The 12703-nt window shown below is 67.0% G+C and overlaps 1 protein-coding gene and 1 long non-coding RNA gene across 16 annotated transcripts in view; one reads left to right on the plus strand and one right to left on the minus strand.

Moving 5' to 3' along the window:
• Window positions 1–12703, plus strand: part of PLEC (plectin) — a 162558-nt gene that overhangs the window by 121437 nt on the left and 28418 nt on the right. For all 15 annotated transcript variants that reach the window (XM_050939279.1, XM_050939269.1, XM_050939270.1 and 12 more), the window contains 8 exons: window positions 332–427; window positions 838–965; window positions 2120–2213; window positions 2361–2515; window positions 3865–4174; window positions 6774–6851; window positions 10588–10749; window positions 11355–11459. In XM_050939279.1, the coding sequence (XP_050795236.1) occupies window positions 332–427; window positions 838–965; window positions 2120–2213; window positions 2361–2515; window positions 3865–4174; window positions 6774–6851; window positions 10588–10749; window positions 11355–11459 (1128 nt within the window). The remainder of the gene's footprint in view (window positions 1–331; window positions 428–837; window positions 966–2119; window positions 2214–2360; window positions 2516–3864; window positions 4175–6773; window positions 6852–10587; window positions 10750–11354; window positions 11460–12703) is intronic.
• LOC127044516 (uncharacterized) overlaps window positions 1–12703 on the minus strand; it is a 109857-nt gene that overhangs the window by 59956 nt on the left and 37198 nt on the right. The window lies entirely within an intron of this gene.

Genomic DNA, 12703 nt, shown 5'->3' on the forward strand with positions numbered 1-12703 from the left:
ACTTCCATCCTGTGGGCTCCGGCCGCTCTAGGGTGTGGCCGTGTGTGGGGCCAGCTCCCCAGGCCTGGCTCAGCTCCAGGTCCCAGCCCCTGGCTGGGGGGATGCCGTGTCCTCGGGGTGGGGGCGGGGGCTATTGAGGATACGCCTTGCATGGTGGGTTAGGGAGAGGCTGGCCAGGCATGGGCCCTACTGGTGGTGACCCTGCGCCTGGCACAGAGCCCCTGGGCAGCTGGTCACAGGTGGGTCCCGGTGCTACAGCCACACGGGGCCCCTCTCCTGCCCCCAGGGCCTGCCCTGCCCCCCCTTTGCCCTAACCCCAGCCTCTCCCCAGCTCCTGTGGCGCCAGTTCCTCAAGTTCAAGGAGACCGAGCTCCCGGCCAAGGAGGCCGACAAGAACCGCTCCAAGGTCATTTACCAGTCGCTGGAGGTGAGCCCCCGAGAGCCCCCGATACGTACAGCCGCCAGGGCTGCTCTCCTCCCCTTCCCCCCGGGGGCTGTGCCGAGCCCTTCGTCCCTGAGCACCAGGGGCTGCGCCCGGCTGTAAGCGGGTGTGTGAGGCCCAGCAGGGTGCATGGCAGGGGCCTTCAGCTCTGCATCCCCAGCTCCCCAACGGGCCCGGCCTCAGCCCTGCCGACCCTCGAGGTGCCCAGAGCAAAGCCCTCCCAAGCGGGGCCAACTCACTCCTGTGCTGCCCTATAGACCCCTCAGGGCCAGGTGCGGGCTGGTCCTCACATGTCCCCCCATTCCATGGCCCCGTGTGTGGATTGGGGGCTGGCCTCCCGACCTGCCTCAGGGAGGCCCTCCTGGTCCACGTAACGCCCCCTCTTGCCGGCGCAGGGCACGGTGCAGGCCGGGCAGCTGCAAGTGTCCCCTGGCTACCACCCCCTGGACGTGGAGAAGGAGTGGGGCAAGCTGCACGTCGCCATTCTGGAGCGCGAGAAGCTGCTTCGTGCTGAGTTTGAGAGGTCAGTGCTCGGGGGGAGGGGCAGGGAGGGAACGTGGGGTGGGGAAGGGCTGGGCTGGGACAGGGGAGACGGGCTGACTGAGAGGGACCGTAGGAGCTGGCAGGGAACGTGGGATGCGGAAGGGCTGGGCTGGGGGGAGCCGAAGGGTCTGGGAGGGAAAATGGGGCTGAGAGTGGGGGGAGGGAGCTGGAGGGGCGGGAAAGGGCTGGAACAGGGAGGGGAGCAGGTGGTGGCTAAGGGCTGGCTGAGGGGGAGCTGGGAGGGAACATGGGGCTGGGCTGGGAGGGAGATCTGGGGTGGGGCAGGAGCCGGGGGATGGGGAAGGGCTGGTCTGGGGGGGCTGGGAGGGGGTGGGGTGGGGAAGGGCCGGCTGACAGTGGAGGGGCTGGGAACAGGGGAGAAGGGCTGGCTGAGGGGGATTGGGGGGGCTGAGACTGGGGAGGGGGTTGTTAGTGGAGGGCGGGCCGGCTCAGAACATCCCTGGGGCTGGCGCTCTCCCCTCCTGGGCTAGCCAGGCCAGGCTCCTGCTGGCGGACACTCAGCGCCAGGGTGTTCCCGCCCTGGCTTCACAGCCCTTAATGGGAACCATACGGCTGGTGAGTCACCGGCCCGCCGGGTGCCTCCCCTCAGGAAGCCCAGCCCCGCCTGCCTGCCCGCCGAGCAAACAGAGCCGAGCGCAGGCTGGCCACTGGCAGTGCCACTGGGCCCCCGGCTCGCCCAGAGCTTGCAAGCTCCAGCAGGGACGAAAGGGGGGGCTGTGCCTTTCCCACAGGCACGTGGCAGAGCAGGAGTGGCGTCCCGGGGGCCTGCGGTTGCCCTGGCCACCAGGACTGGGTTGCATACAAGTGGGGATGGGCTGGGGTGCACACAGGAGGAGGCGAGTCTGAGGCGCACACAGGGTGGCAGGGGCAGGGCGGGGGGCTGGGGTGCACACAGGAGGGGCAGGGGGCTGGGGTGTGCATGGGGGGCAGGGTGGGAGGCTGTGGTGCACACAGGAGGGGCGGGGGCTGGGCAGGGGGCTGGGGTGTGCATGGGGGGGGCAGGGGGCTGGGGCACGCACAGGGGTGGGGGCTGGGCAGGAGCTGGGGTGCCCGGGGGGCGGGGGCAGGGCGCAGTTGCTCACCGTGCTCCCCTCCCCACCCCACCCCACATAGGCTGGAGCAGCTGCAGCGCATCGTCAGCAAGCTGCAGATGGAGTCGGGGGTGTGCGAGGAGCAGCTGAACCAGGCCGACACCCTGCTGCAGTCGGTGAGAGCAAAGCCCGGGTGGGCACCCGGGGCCCCCGGGACAGGCCTGCCGCTGTCTGGCCAATGCCTGAGGGCATGGGGCAGCCCCTAGGTACTCTCGGGAGGGCAGTGCATGCAATGGGGGGTGTTTAACATCTCCCTCCTGCAGGACGTCCGGCTGCTGAATGCCGGAAAGCAGCCGCAGAAGGCGGCCGAGATCGAGCGGGACCTGGACAAGGCAGATGCCATGATCCGCCTGCTCTTCAATGATGTGCAGGCCCTGAAGGACGGGCGCCACCCGCAGGGCGAGCAGATGTATCGCAGGTAACAGGCCCAGCCGTGGCCCCACCCCTGCCTTGGGGGAGGGGCCCAGCCAGAGCCCCGCCCCTGCCTTGGGGGAGGGGCCCAGCCAGAGCCCCGCCCCTCCCTGAGAGGCGGGGCCCCGCCACAGCCCGGCCCCTGCCTGAGGGGTGGGGCCCGCCACAGCCCTACCCTTGCCTGAGGGGTGGGGCCCAGCCAGAGCCCCGCCCTCCCTGAGAGGTGGGGCCCGCCACAGCCCTACCCTTGCCTGAGGGGAGGGGCCCAACTGCAGCCCGCCCCTGCCTTGGGGGAGGGGCCCAGCCTCAGCCCTGCCCCTGCCTTGAGGTAGGGGCCCTGCCAAATCGCTGCCCTGCCTGAGGGGAGGGGCCAGCCGCAGCTCCGCCCCTGCCTGAGGGACATGGTGATGGACAGGGCAGCAATGCACCGGGCGGGGTATCCCACAGGGCAGTGGTGTGGGAAAGGAGAGCTGATCGCTGCCCATTTGGGATTCTCTCCGAGTTCTCCCACCGCCCCCTCCGCTGCTGGGAGCAGCGTCCCGAGCAGCTCTGTGAGCTGGCTGTGCGGAGGGGTGGCAAAGCCGCACCGCAGTCTGCCAGCCGCTGTGTTCCTGTGCCGGGCAGGACAGGAGCAGGCCCGTGGTTTGCTCTTTGTCTGTTCCCAAAGGGAGCAGCACACAGGTGCTTCCCAGAGCTTTGACAGGGGAGGGCGCCTGCCTGCAGGGCAGCAGAGAATAAAACACTGGGCAGAGCAATGAGGGCCGCGTCGTGAGCTGCGGGTGGAAGCCAGTTCTGTCAATGAAACGATCGACAGCGTCTACACGGGCTATGACAACAATAAAGGGAGGGGAAAAGACAAGTGTCTCTCTTGGGGTGGAAGTTTTTTGTTGCCAGAACTGGGCGTTTTTCGTGACAAACGTCCCCCTGTAGCGTGGCCGCTCTTGCTGCTCTGTCGCCAAAAGGCAGTTTTTGGTGACAAAACTTGCCAGTGTAGACAAGCCTTTGGTTACTAGGTACCAAATATCTGGGTAATTGGCGTGGCCTTGTCTCTGCCGGGCTCTCCATGGGTCCTGGCCCCAGACAGCCCGGCATCAGTCACACCTGGCTCTCTGCAGAGGAAACAACCTCCCCCCCCTCCCGGTTAACCCTGCCTCTCATAGGGGAAACTGAGGCACACACACCATTCACACACAATATTATGCATAATTCCCACTCAGTCACAGGCCAGCCAGAACCTGCCCCTCCCGGGGCTGCTACCACCTCAGCTGCCCATGTTGCTCTGTACTGGCCCTCCATCTCCCTCTGGTTTGGCAGCATCTGTGCCCCAGCATGTGCCCCCCTCCTCTCTGCCCACAGGGTGTACCGCCTGCACGAGCGCCTGGTCGCCATCCGCACCGAGTACAACCTGCGTTTGAAGTCGGGCTCCCAGCAGCCCGCCCAGGTGGCCCTGCCTCTTGGCCAGCGGCCCCGGCAGGAGCTGGACGACGTCACACTGCGCTACCTGCAGGGCCTGCTGGCCTGGGTGCAGGAGAACCAGAGGCGGCTTAACAGTGCCGAGTGGGGTGTGGACCTGCCCACGGTGGAGTCGCAGCTGGGCAGCCACCGGGGCCTGCACCAGTCCATCGATGAGTTCCGGGCCAAGATCGAGCGGGCGCGGGCCGACGAGGTGAGGCAGGGGAAGGGGCTGGGCAGGACAGGCAGCCTGGCCTGAGGCCCGGGAGGCATGGAACATGGTTTGTCAGACACTGCTCTCCGCATGCTGGGGTCACCCCCCCCCCGCGAGCCCTGCCAGGGGCTGTGTTCATGGGGTCCCATGCCCGCCAAGGCAGTGCAGCCCCCTCTCGGGGGGACGCAGGAGCTGTCCACAGCTTGGTGCCCAGGGCGCAGCATGGCCCCCTGAGCCGGCGTGTCCCCAGGACACGGGGGTTCCCAACCACCTGCAGAGGGGGAGACATCCTGCCGCAGCCCAGGGCCCCTCTTCCCCCAGAGAGGTTTTGATCCCCCCTCAGGCCTATCAAGTCTTGTGCTGTTTACGGCAGAGCGGGGCAGTCGGTGGAGTTAACACGTCGTACTGAAAGCAACTCCACCCCAGGGAGTCAGAGAGCACCCGCCTCTCCTGCTGTCTGCCCCAGTCACGGGAACTCAGGGTGCCTGGCAGGGACGGTGCCTGGTGTGGCCCCATTGTGCTAGCCCATCTGACAAGGGCTAATGCCCAGCGGATGAGCCACCATGGCACCGGCAGCTGCTCATGCCCCCCCAGCCAGCTGCAGCCCCCTGCAGGGGCACAGGGCAGGCAAGACCTGAGGCTGCCGTGTGGACACAGGTACGGGAGGCTTTTGCTTCCTGAGCGGAAAGGCCAGTAGGCACTGGGGGAAGCACCCTGGGGTGGGCCAGGATCAGGGAGTCCGAGCTGGGGGGAACTTACCCATCTCACCCAGAGTGAGTGAGTGACACCAGCATGGTGCCCTAGAGCGCACGGCGCTCTTTGCAGAGACCAGTATGACAGACTCCTCCAAAAGAGAGCACCCCTGCTGAGCCCCCTTCCCATAGCGCTGTCCTGGGACCAACCTGCTCGCTGGGGAGAGCCCCCACCCCACAGCGCTGCCTGGGGCCAGTCTGCCTGCTGAGGAGAGCCCACACCCCATAGCGCTGTCCTGGGGCCAGCCTGCCTGCTGGGCAGAGCCCCCACCCCATAGCGCTGTCCTGGGGCTCTGCAGTGCCCCCTGCTGAGCCCCCTCCCCATAGCACTGCCTGGGGCCTACAGTGCCCCCTGCTGAGCCCCCTCCCCACTGCGCTATTCTGGGGGCTGCTGTGTCCGCTGGGGAGACCCCCACCCCACAGCGCTGTCCTGGGGCCTGCAGTGCCCACTGGGCAGAGCCCCCTCCCCACAGCGCTGCCTTGGGGCTGCAGTGCCTGCTGGGGAGACCCCCACCCAACAGCGCTGCCTTGGGGCTGCAGTGCCCGCTGGGCAGAGCCCCCTCCCCACAGCGCTGCCTTGGGGCTGCAGTGCCTGCTGGGGAGACCCCCACCCCACAGCAATGTCCTGGGTCTGCAGAGCGCCCTCTGCTGCGCAGGGCTGGTGTGACAGTGCTGCCTGTGGGAGCCAGCTGAGGTCACTCAATCAGGGTGAATCGCAAACAAAACGGGACAGACAAACCCCAAACGCTGGTGGATATTCCAATACTTAGATTTACCAGCCAGCACAGAACAGCTTCTATATTACCATACAGGTTATTCCGAAGTCCAAACAACGCAGTTCCCTTAAAGTGTCCAGCCTCAGGCCTCCATCCAGACACACGTCAGATATGATGATGATTCTTGAAAATCTTACTTCATCATATAAAAGAAAAGGTTGTTCCAACCCCAAAGGATCAACCACACACCCAGGTCCAATTATAACTTAGATCTTACCCAGAATACACACTACAGCCAATTCTTATTAACTACATTAAAATTTATTAAAAAAAAAAAAGATAGAAAGTGTTCGTTAAAAGATCAATATACAGACAGACTTGAATTCAATTCTTGAGGTTCAGATACGTAGCAGAGATGAGCTTGTAGTTGCCAAACGTCCTTTTTTAACTAGTCCAGAGGTTATAGTCCAATGTCCATATTCAGGGTGGCTCCAGTCAGTGACTGGGGATCTCAATCCTTGTGGCTTAAGGTTTCCCCCTCTTGAAACCCAAAGCAGATCTGAGATAAAGCAGGATTGTGTCCCAGGGTTTTTATACATTTCCAGCAGCCTTTCGGCCTGAGAAAACAATAGGCTTAACTGTCCTTCTCCCAACCATCCTGGCAATTAGCACAGGGGAATTTATCCATTAACAGTTCAGATACAGGTGACCACAACCTTCAAAGAGACACATAGGCAATAATACTATTTCACTCCAGTGTCTTCTTAAATGGTAATATTCCTTTTTTGATCTTTGAATCAAAGCTCTAGTGATAGACAAGCTTTGTTTGCTGACCCCCCAAGACCTGAGCAAACATCTACCCTTCTACCTCTAACAATGCGGGCTGCATTTCAAAGCTCTGTTCATTTACAGATTTTCCTAACCAGTCTCTAAAGCTCGGCCCTGGGTCAGGTCAGTCTAGGAGGTAATTAACTCTTTCTGGCCCTGTCACCTTTCAATGAAATATTATATCACACTCATAACGTCACAGCTGGCGATGGGGTTTTGCGGCACGTCCCGTGCTCCAGGCCTGTAGGGCGCCAGTGGGGGTCAGCAGCTCTGTGCCGCGCGCTCACTGCTCTCTCCCCACAGGCCCAGCTCTCGCCCGGCCCACGCAGCGCCTACCGAGACTGCCTGGGCCAGCTGGACCTGCAGTACGCCCAGCTGCTGGTGAGGGGCCGGCCTGGCGGGGGGTGTAGGGGGCTGGGGGGAGGCTCCTAGGAAGCAATGGTGGGATGGGTGGGGGATGGGGGCCTATGGGGAGCAGCGAGGCCGGGGGCTGTGGGGGAAGGGGGAGGGAGGTATGTGGGGAGGAGGGGGGTGGGGTGCTGTGTGAGAGGGGCCTGTGAGGAGCAGTGAGGCGAGGGGCTGTGTGGGGGGGGCAGTGTGGGAGAAGGGAGGAAAGGGGCCTGTGCGGTGGGGGGCTGTGTGGGTGAAGGGGGGAGGGGGGCCTGCGAGGAGCAGCGAGGCGGGGGGCTGTGTGAGGGGGGGCTGTGTGCGTGAAGGGGGGAGGGGCCCTGCAGGGAGCAGCGAGGCAGGGGGTTGTGTGAGGGGGGCTGTGTGGGTGAAGGAGGGAGGGGTCCTGCGGGGAGCAGCGAGGCAGGGGGGTTGTGGGGGGGGGGGCTGTGTGGGTGAAGGAGGGAGGGGTCCTGTGGGGAGCAGTGAGGCAGGGGGCTGTGTGAGGGGGGCTGTGTGGGTGAAGGAGGGAGGGGTCCTGCGGGGAGCAGCAAGGCAGGGGGCTGTGTGAGGGGGGCTGTGTGGGTGAAGGAGGGAGGGGTCCTGCGGGGAGCAGCGAGGCAGGGGGGTTGTGGGGGGGGGCTGTGTGGGTGAAGAAGGGAGGGGTCCTGTGGAGAGCAGTGAGGCAGAGGGCTGTGTGAGGGGGGCTGTGTGGGTGAAGAAGGGAGGGGTCCTGTGGGGAGCAGCGAGGCAGGGGGTTGTGTGGGGGGGGCTGTGTGGGTGAAGGAGGGAGGGGTCCTGCGGGGAGCAGCGAGGCAGGGGGGTTGTGGGGGGGGCTGTGTGGGTGAAGAGGGGAAGGGGGCCTGTGGAGGGGGTGGGGGACTGTGTGAATGGAGCCTGCAGGGAGCAGCAAGGCAGAGGGGTTATGGGGGGGGGGGGCTGTGTGGGTGAAGGAGGGAGGGGTCCTGCGGGGAGCAGCGAGGCAGGGGGCTGTGTGAGGGGAGCTGTGGGGGTGAAGAGGGGTGGGTGGCCTGGGGGGAGCAGCGAGGCAGGGGGCTGTGTGAGGGGGGCTGTGTGGGTGAAGGGGGGAGGAGTCCTGTGGGGAGCACTGAGGCAGGGGGCTGTGTGGGTGAAGGAGGGAGGGGTCCTGTGGGGAGCAGCGAGGCAGGGGGCTGTGTGAGGGGGGCTGTGTGGGTGAAGGAGGGAGGGGTCCTGCGGGGAGCAGCGAGGCAGGGGGGTTGTGTGGGGGGGCTGTGTGGGTGAAGGAGGGGGGTCCTGTGGGGAGAAGCGAGGCAGGGGGTTGTGTGGGGGGGCTGTATGGGTGAAGGAGGGAGGGGTCCTGTGGGGAGCAGCGAGGCAGGGGGCTGTGTGAGGGGGGCTGTGTGGGTGAAGGGGGGAGGAGTCCTGTGGGGAGCACTGAGGCAGGGGGCTGTGTGGGTGAAGGAGGGAGGGGTCCTGTGGGGAGCAGCGAGGCAGGGGGCTGTGTAAGGGGGGCTGTGTGGGTGAAGGAGGGAGGGGTCCTGCAGGGAGCAGCGAGGCAGGGGGGTTGTGTGGGGGGGCTGTGTGGGTGAAGGAGGGGGGTCCTGTGGGGAGAAGCGAGGCAGGGGGTTGTGTGGGGGGGCTGTATGGGTGAAGGAGGGAGGGGTCCTGTGGGGAGCAGCGAGGCAGGGGGCTGTGTGAGGGGGGCTGTGTGGGTGAAGGAGGGAGGGGTCCTGCGGGGAGCAGCGAGGCAGGGGGCTGTGTGGGGGGGGCTGTGTGGGTGAAGAGGGGAGGGGGGCCTGGGGGGACCAGCGAGGCAGGGGGCTGTGTGGGTGAAGGAGGGAGGGGTCCTGCGGGGAGCAGCGAGGTAGGGGGCTGTGTGAGGGGGGCTGTGTGGGTGAAGGAGGGAGGGGTCCTGTGGGGAGCAGCGAGGTAGGGGGCTGTGTGAGGGGGGCTGTGTGGGTGAAGAGGGGAGGGGGGCCTGGGGGGAGCAGCGAGGCAGGGGGCTGTGTGAGGGGGGCTGTGTGGGTGAAGGAGGGAGGGGTCCTGCGGGGAGCAGCGAGGCAGGGGGCTGTGTGAGGGGGGTCTGTGTGGGTGGAGGGAGGGGTCCTGTGGGGAGCAGTGGGGCAGGGGGCTGTGTGAGGGATGTCATGATAGGATCGTTAATTTGGGCAATTGATCTTGAATTACCACCAGACAGGTCTGCTCAATGGTCTGCGGGGAGATGTTGCATGCGATGGGTACTGAGTTGCTGCGGAGAACTCCTTCTTGGGTGCTAGCTGGTGACTCTTGCCCACATGCTCAGGGTTTAGCTGATCGCCATATTTGGGGTCGGGAAGGAATTTTCCTCCAGGGCGGATTGGCAGGTGCCCTGGAGGTTTTTCGCCTTCCCCTGCAGCGTGGGGCACGGGTTGCTTGCTGGTGGTTTCCCTGCAGCTTGAGGTCTTCAAACCATTTTTGAGGATTTCAATAACTCGGTCCTGGGATAGGGGTTGTATAAAATTGGATGGGTGGGGTTCTGTGGCCTGCCTTGTGCAGGAGGTCAGACTAGATGATCAGATTGGTCCCTTCTGACCTATGAGTCTATGAGTCTATGAGTCTGTGTGGGTGAAGGAGGGAGGGGGCCTGCGGGGAGCAGTGAGGCAGGGGGGTTGTGAGGGGGGGGCTGTGTGGGTGAAGGAGGGAGGGGTCCTGTGGGGAGCAGGGAGGCAGGGGGCTGTGTGAGGGGGGCTGTGTGGGTGAAGGAGGGAGGGGGCCTGCGGGGAGCAGCGAGGCAGGGGGGTTGTGAGGGGGGGGCTGTGTGGGTGAAGGAGGGAGGGGTCCTGTGGGGAGCAGCGAGGCAGGGGGCTGTGTGAGGGGGGCTGTGTGGGTGAAGGAGGGAGGGGTCCTGTGGGGAGCAGTGAGGCAGGGGGGTTGTGTGAGGGGGGCTGTGTGGGTGAAGGAGGGAGGGGTCCTGTGGGGAGCAGGGAGGCAGGGGGCTGTGTGAGGGGGGCTGTGTGGGTGAAGGAGGGAGGGGTCCTGTGGGGAGCAGCGAGGCAGGGGGCTGTGTGAGGGGGGCTGTGGGGGTGAAGAGGGGAGGGGGCCTGCGGGGAGCAGCGAGGCAGGGGGGTTGTGTGAGGGGGGCTGTGTGGGTGAAGGAGGGAGGGGTCCTGTGGGGAGCAGGGAGGCAGGGGGCTGTGTGGGGGGGGCTGTGTGGGTGAAGAGGGGAGGGGGCCTGCGGGGAGCAGCGAGGCAGGGGGGTTGTGTGAGGGGGGCTGTGTGGGTGAAGGAGGGAGGGGTCCTGTGGGGAGCAGGGAGGCAGGGGGCTGTGTGAGGGGGGCTGTGTGGGTGAAGGAGGGAGGGGTCCTGTGGGGAGCAGCGAGGCAGGGGGCTGTGTGAGGGGGGGCTGTGTGGGTGAAGGAGGGAGGGGTCCTGCGGGGCGCAGCGAGGCAGGGGGCTGTGTGAGGGGGGGCTGTGGGGGTGAAGAGGGGAGGGGGGCCTGCGGGGAGCAGCGAGGCAGGGGGCAGTGTGGAGGGGGCTGTGTGGGTGAAGGGGGGAGGGGTCCTGCGGGGAGCAGCGAGGCAGGGGGCTGTGTGTGGGGGGGCTGTGGGGGTGAAGAGGGGAGGGGGGCCTGCGGGGCGCAGCGAGGCAGGGGGCTGTGTGAGGGGGGGCTGTGGGGGTGAAGAGGGGAGGGGGGCCTGCGGGGAGCAGCGAGGCGTGGGTGGGGAAGGGTGCTATCCCGCGCCCCCCCCACGCCCGTGTGTGCCCCCAGAACGCCTCCAAGGCACGGCTGCGGCACCTGGAGAGCCTGCAGGCCTTCGTGAGCGCCGCCACCCGGGAGCTGATGTGGCTGAACGAGAAGGAAGAGGAGGAGGTGAACTACGACTGGAGCGATCGCAACCCCAACATGACGGCCAAGAAGGAGAACTACTCGGTACTGCCCCGGGGCTGCCCCCTCCCCCCCGCCCAGTGCAGCCTGCGTCCCAGGCCTGCGTGTGTCCCGCACGGCTGCTGGCAGAGACTTGCCTGGCCTGGTTGGCATTCCCAGGGGAAGGGGCTGTGGGCAGGCCTGGCTGGGGAAGTGGAGGGGGTGCTCAGCGCCATGGGGAAGCAGGGACCTACACTCCTGTCCAGGGGGCTGTGGCCTGCGGGTGTTGTCTGCGGCTCTGCCCAGGCTCGCTGTGAGTGTCCCAGTGATATGGCTGCTGCCCTCTGGGGCAGGCAGGACCCCAGCTGGATCCCCTGCCCTGCCAGGGAGCAAGGCCCCATCCCCCCATACTCCCTAATCCCTCCTCCGACGCCTGGAGCCCCTTTTCCTGACCCCCAAGACAGACAGGCCCAGCTCTGACTGCAGGGCTGCTGCTGTGCCCTGAGCTCTCTGCATGGGTGCCCCATGTCCCTGGGGAGGGGCCTGCCCCCGGGGGGACCCCGGACACACCTCAGGCCTGTGCATGCAGCCGCAGCTCCAGCCACTCTGCCAAGGGCTGCGCCAGCCTGAGGCACGCTCACCCGCTGCTCCCTGTCTCCGCTGCGCACCAGGGGCTGATGCGGGAGCTGGAGCTGCGGGAGCGCAAGATAAAGGAGATCCAGAGCACGGGGGACAGGCTGCTGCACGAGGAGCACCCGGGCAGGCAGACCGTGGAGGTGAGGCCAGGTGCAGGGCCCGTTCTCGCTGGGCGCCGGGTGAGGCCGGGGGCAGGGCCCGTTCTCGCTGGGCACCGGGTGAGGCCAGGGGCAGGGCCCGTTCTCGCTGGGCGCCGGGTGAGGCCGGGGACAGGGCCCGTTCTCGCTGGGCGCCGGGTGAGGCCGGGGACAGGGCCCGTTCTCGCTGGGCGCCGGGTGGGCGATGGAGGTGAGGCCAGGGGCAGGGCCCATTCTCGCTGGGCGCCGGGTGAGGCCAGGGACAGGGCCCATTCTCGCTGGGCGCCGGGTGGGCGATGGAGGTGAGGCCAGGGGCAGGGCCCATTCTCGCTGGGCGCCGGGTGGGCGATGGAGGTGAGGCCAGGGGCAGGGCCCGTTCTCGCTGGGCGCTGGGTGAGGCCGGGGGCAGGGCCCGTTCTCGCTGGGCGCCGGGTGAGGCCGGGGGCAGGGCCCATTCTCGCTGGGCGCCGGGTGGGCGATGGAGATGAGGCCAGGGGCAGGGCCCATTCTCGCTGGGCGCCAGGTGGGCGATGGAGGTGAGGCCGGGGGCAGGGCCTGTTCTCGCTGGGCGCCGGGTGAGGCCGGGGGCAGAGCCCGTTCTCGCTGGGCGCCGGGTGGGCGATGGAGGTGAGGCCGGGGGCAGGGCCTGTTCTCGCTGGGCGCCGGGTGAGGCCGGGGGCAGGGCCCGTTCTCGCTGGGCGCCGGGTGAGGCCGGGGGCAGGGCCCATTCTCGCTGGGCGCCGGGTGGGCGATGGAGATGAGGCCAGGGGCAGGGCCCATTCTCGCTGGGCGCCGGGTGGGCGATGGAGGTGAGGCCAGGGGCAGGGCCCGTTCTCGCTGGGCGCCGGGTGAGGCCGGGGGCAGGGCCCATTCTCGCTGGGCGCCGGGTGAGGCCGGGGGCAGGGCCCGTTCTCGCTGGGCGCCGGGTGAGGCCGGGGGCAGGGCCCATTCTCGCTGGGCGCCGGGTGGGCGATGGAGGTGAGGCCAGGGGCAGGGCCCATTCTCGCTGGGCGCCGGGTGGGCGATGGAGGTGAGGCCAGGGGCAGGGCCCATTCTCGCTGGGCGCCGGGTGGGCGATGGAGGTGGGGGCAGGGCCCATTCTCGCTGGGCGCCGGGTGGGCGATGGAGGTGAGGCCAGGGGCAGGGCCCATTCTCGCTGGGCGCCGGGTGGGCGATGGAGGTGAGGCCGGGGGCAGGGCCTGTTCTCGCTGGGCGCCGGGTGAGGCCGGGGGCAGGGCCCGTTCTCG

This window comes from Gopherus flavomarginatus, chromosome 2 (genome assembly GCF_025201925.1).
Source record: "Gopherus flavomarginatus isolate rGopFla2 chromosome 2, rGopFla2.mat.asm, whole genome shotgun sequence".
Lineage (NCBI taxonomy): Eukaryota > Metazoa > Chordata > Testudines > Testudinidae > Gopherus > Gopherus flavomarginatus.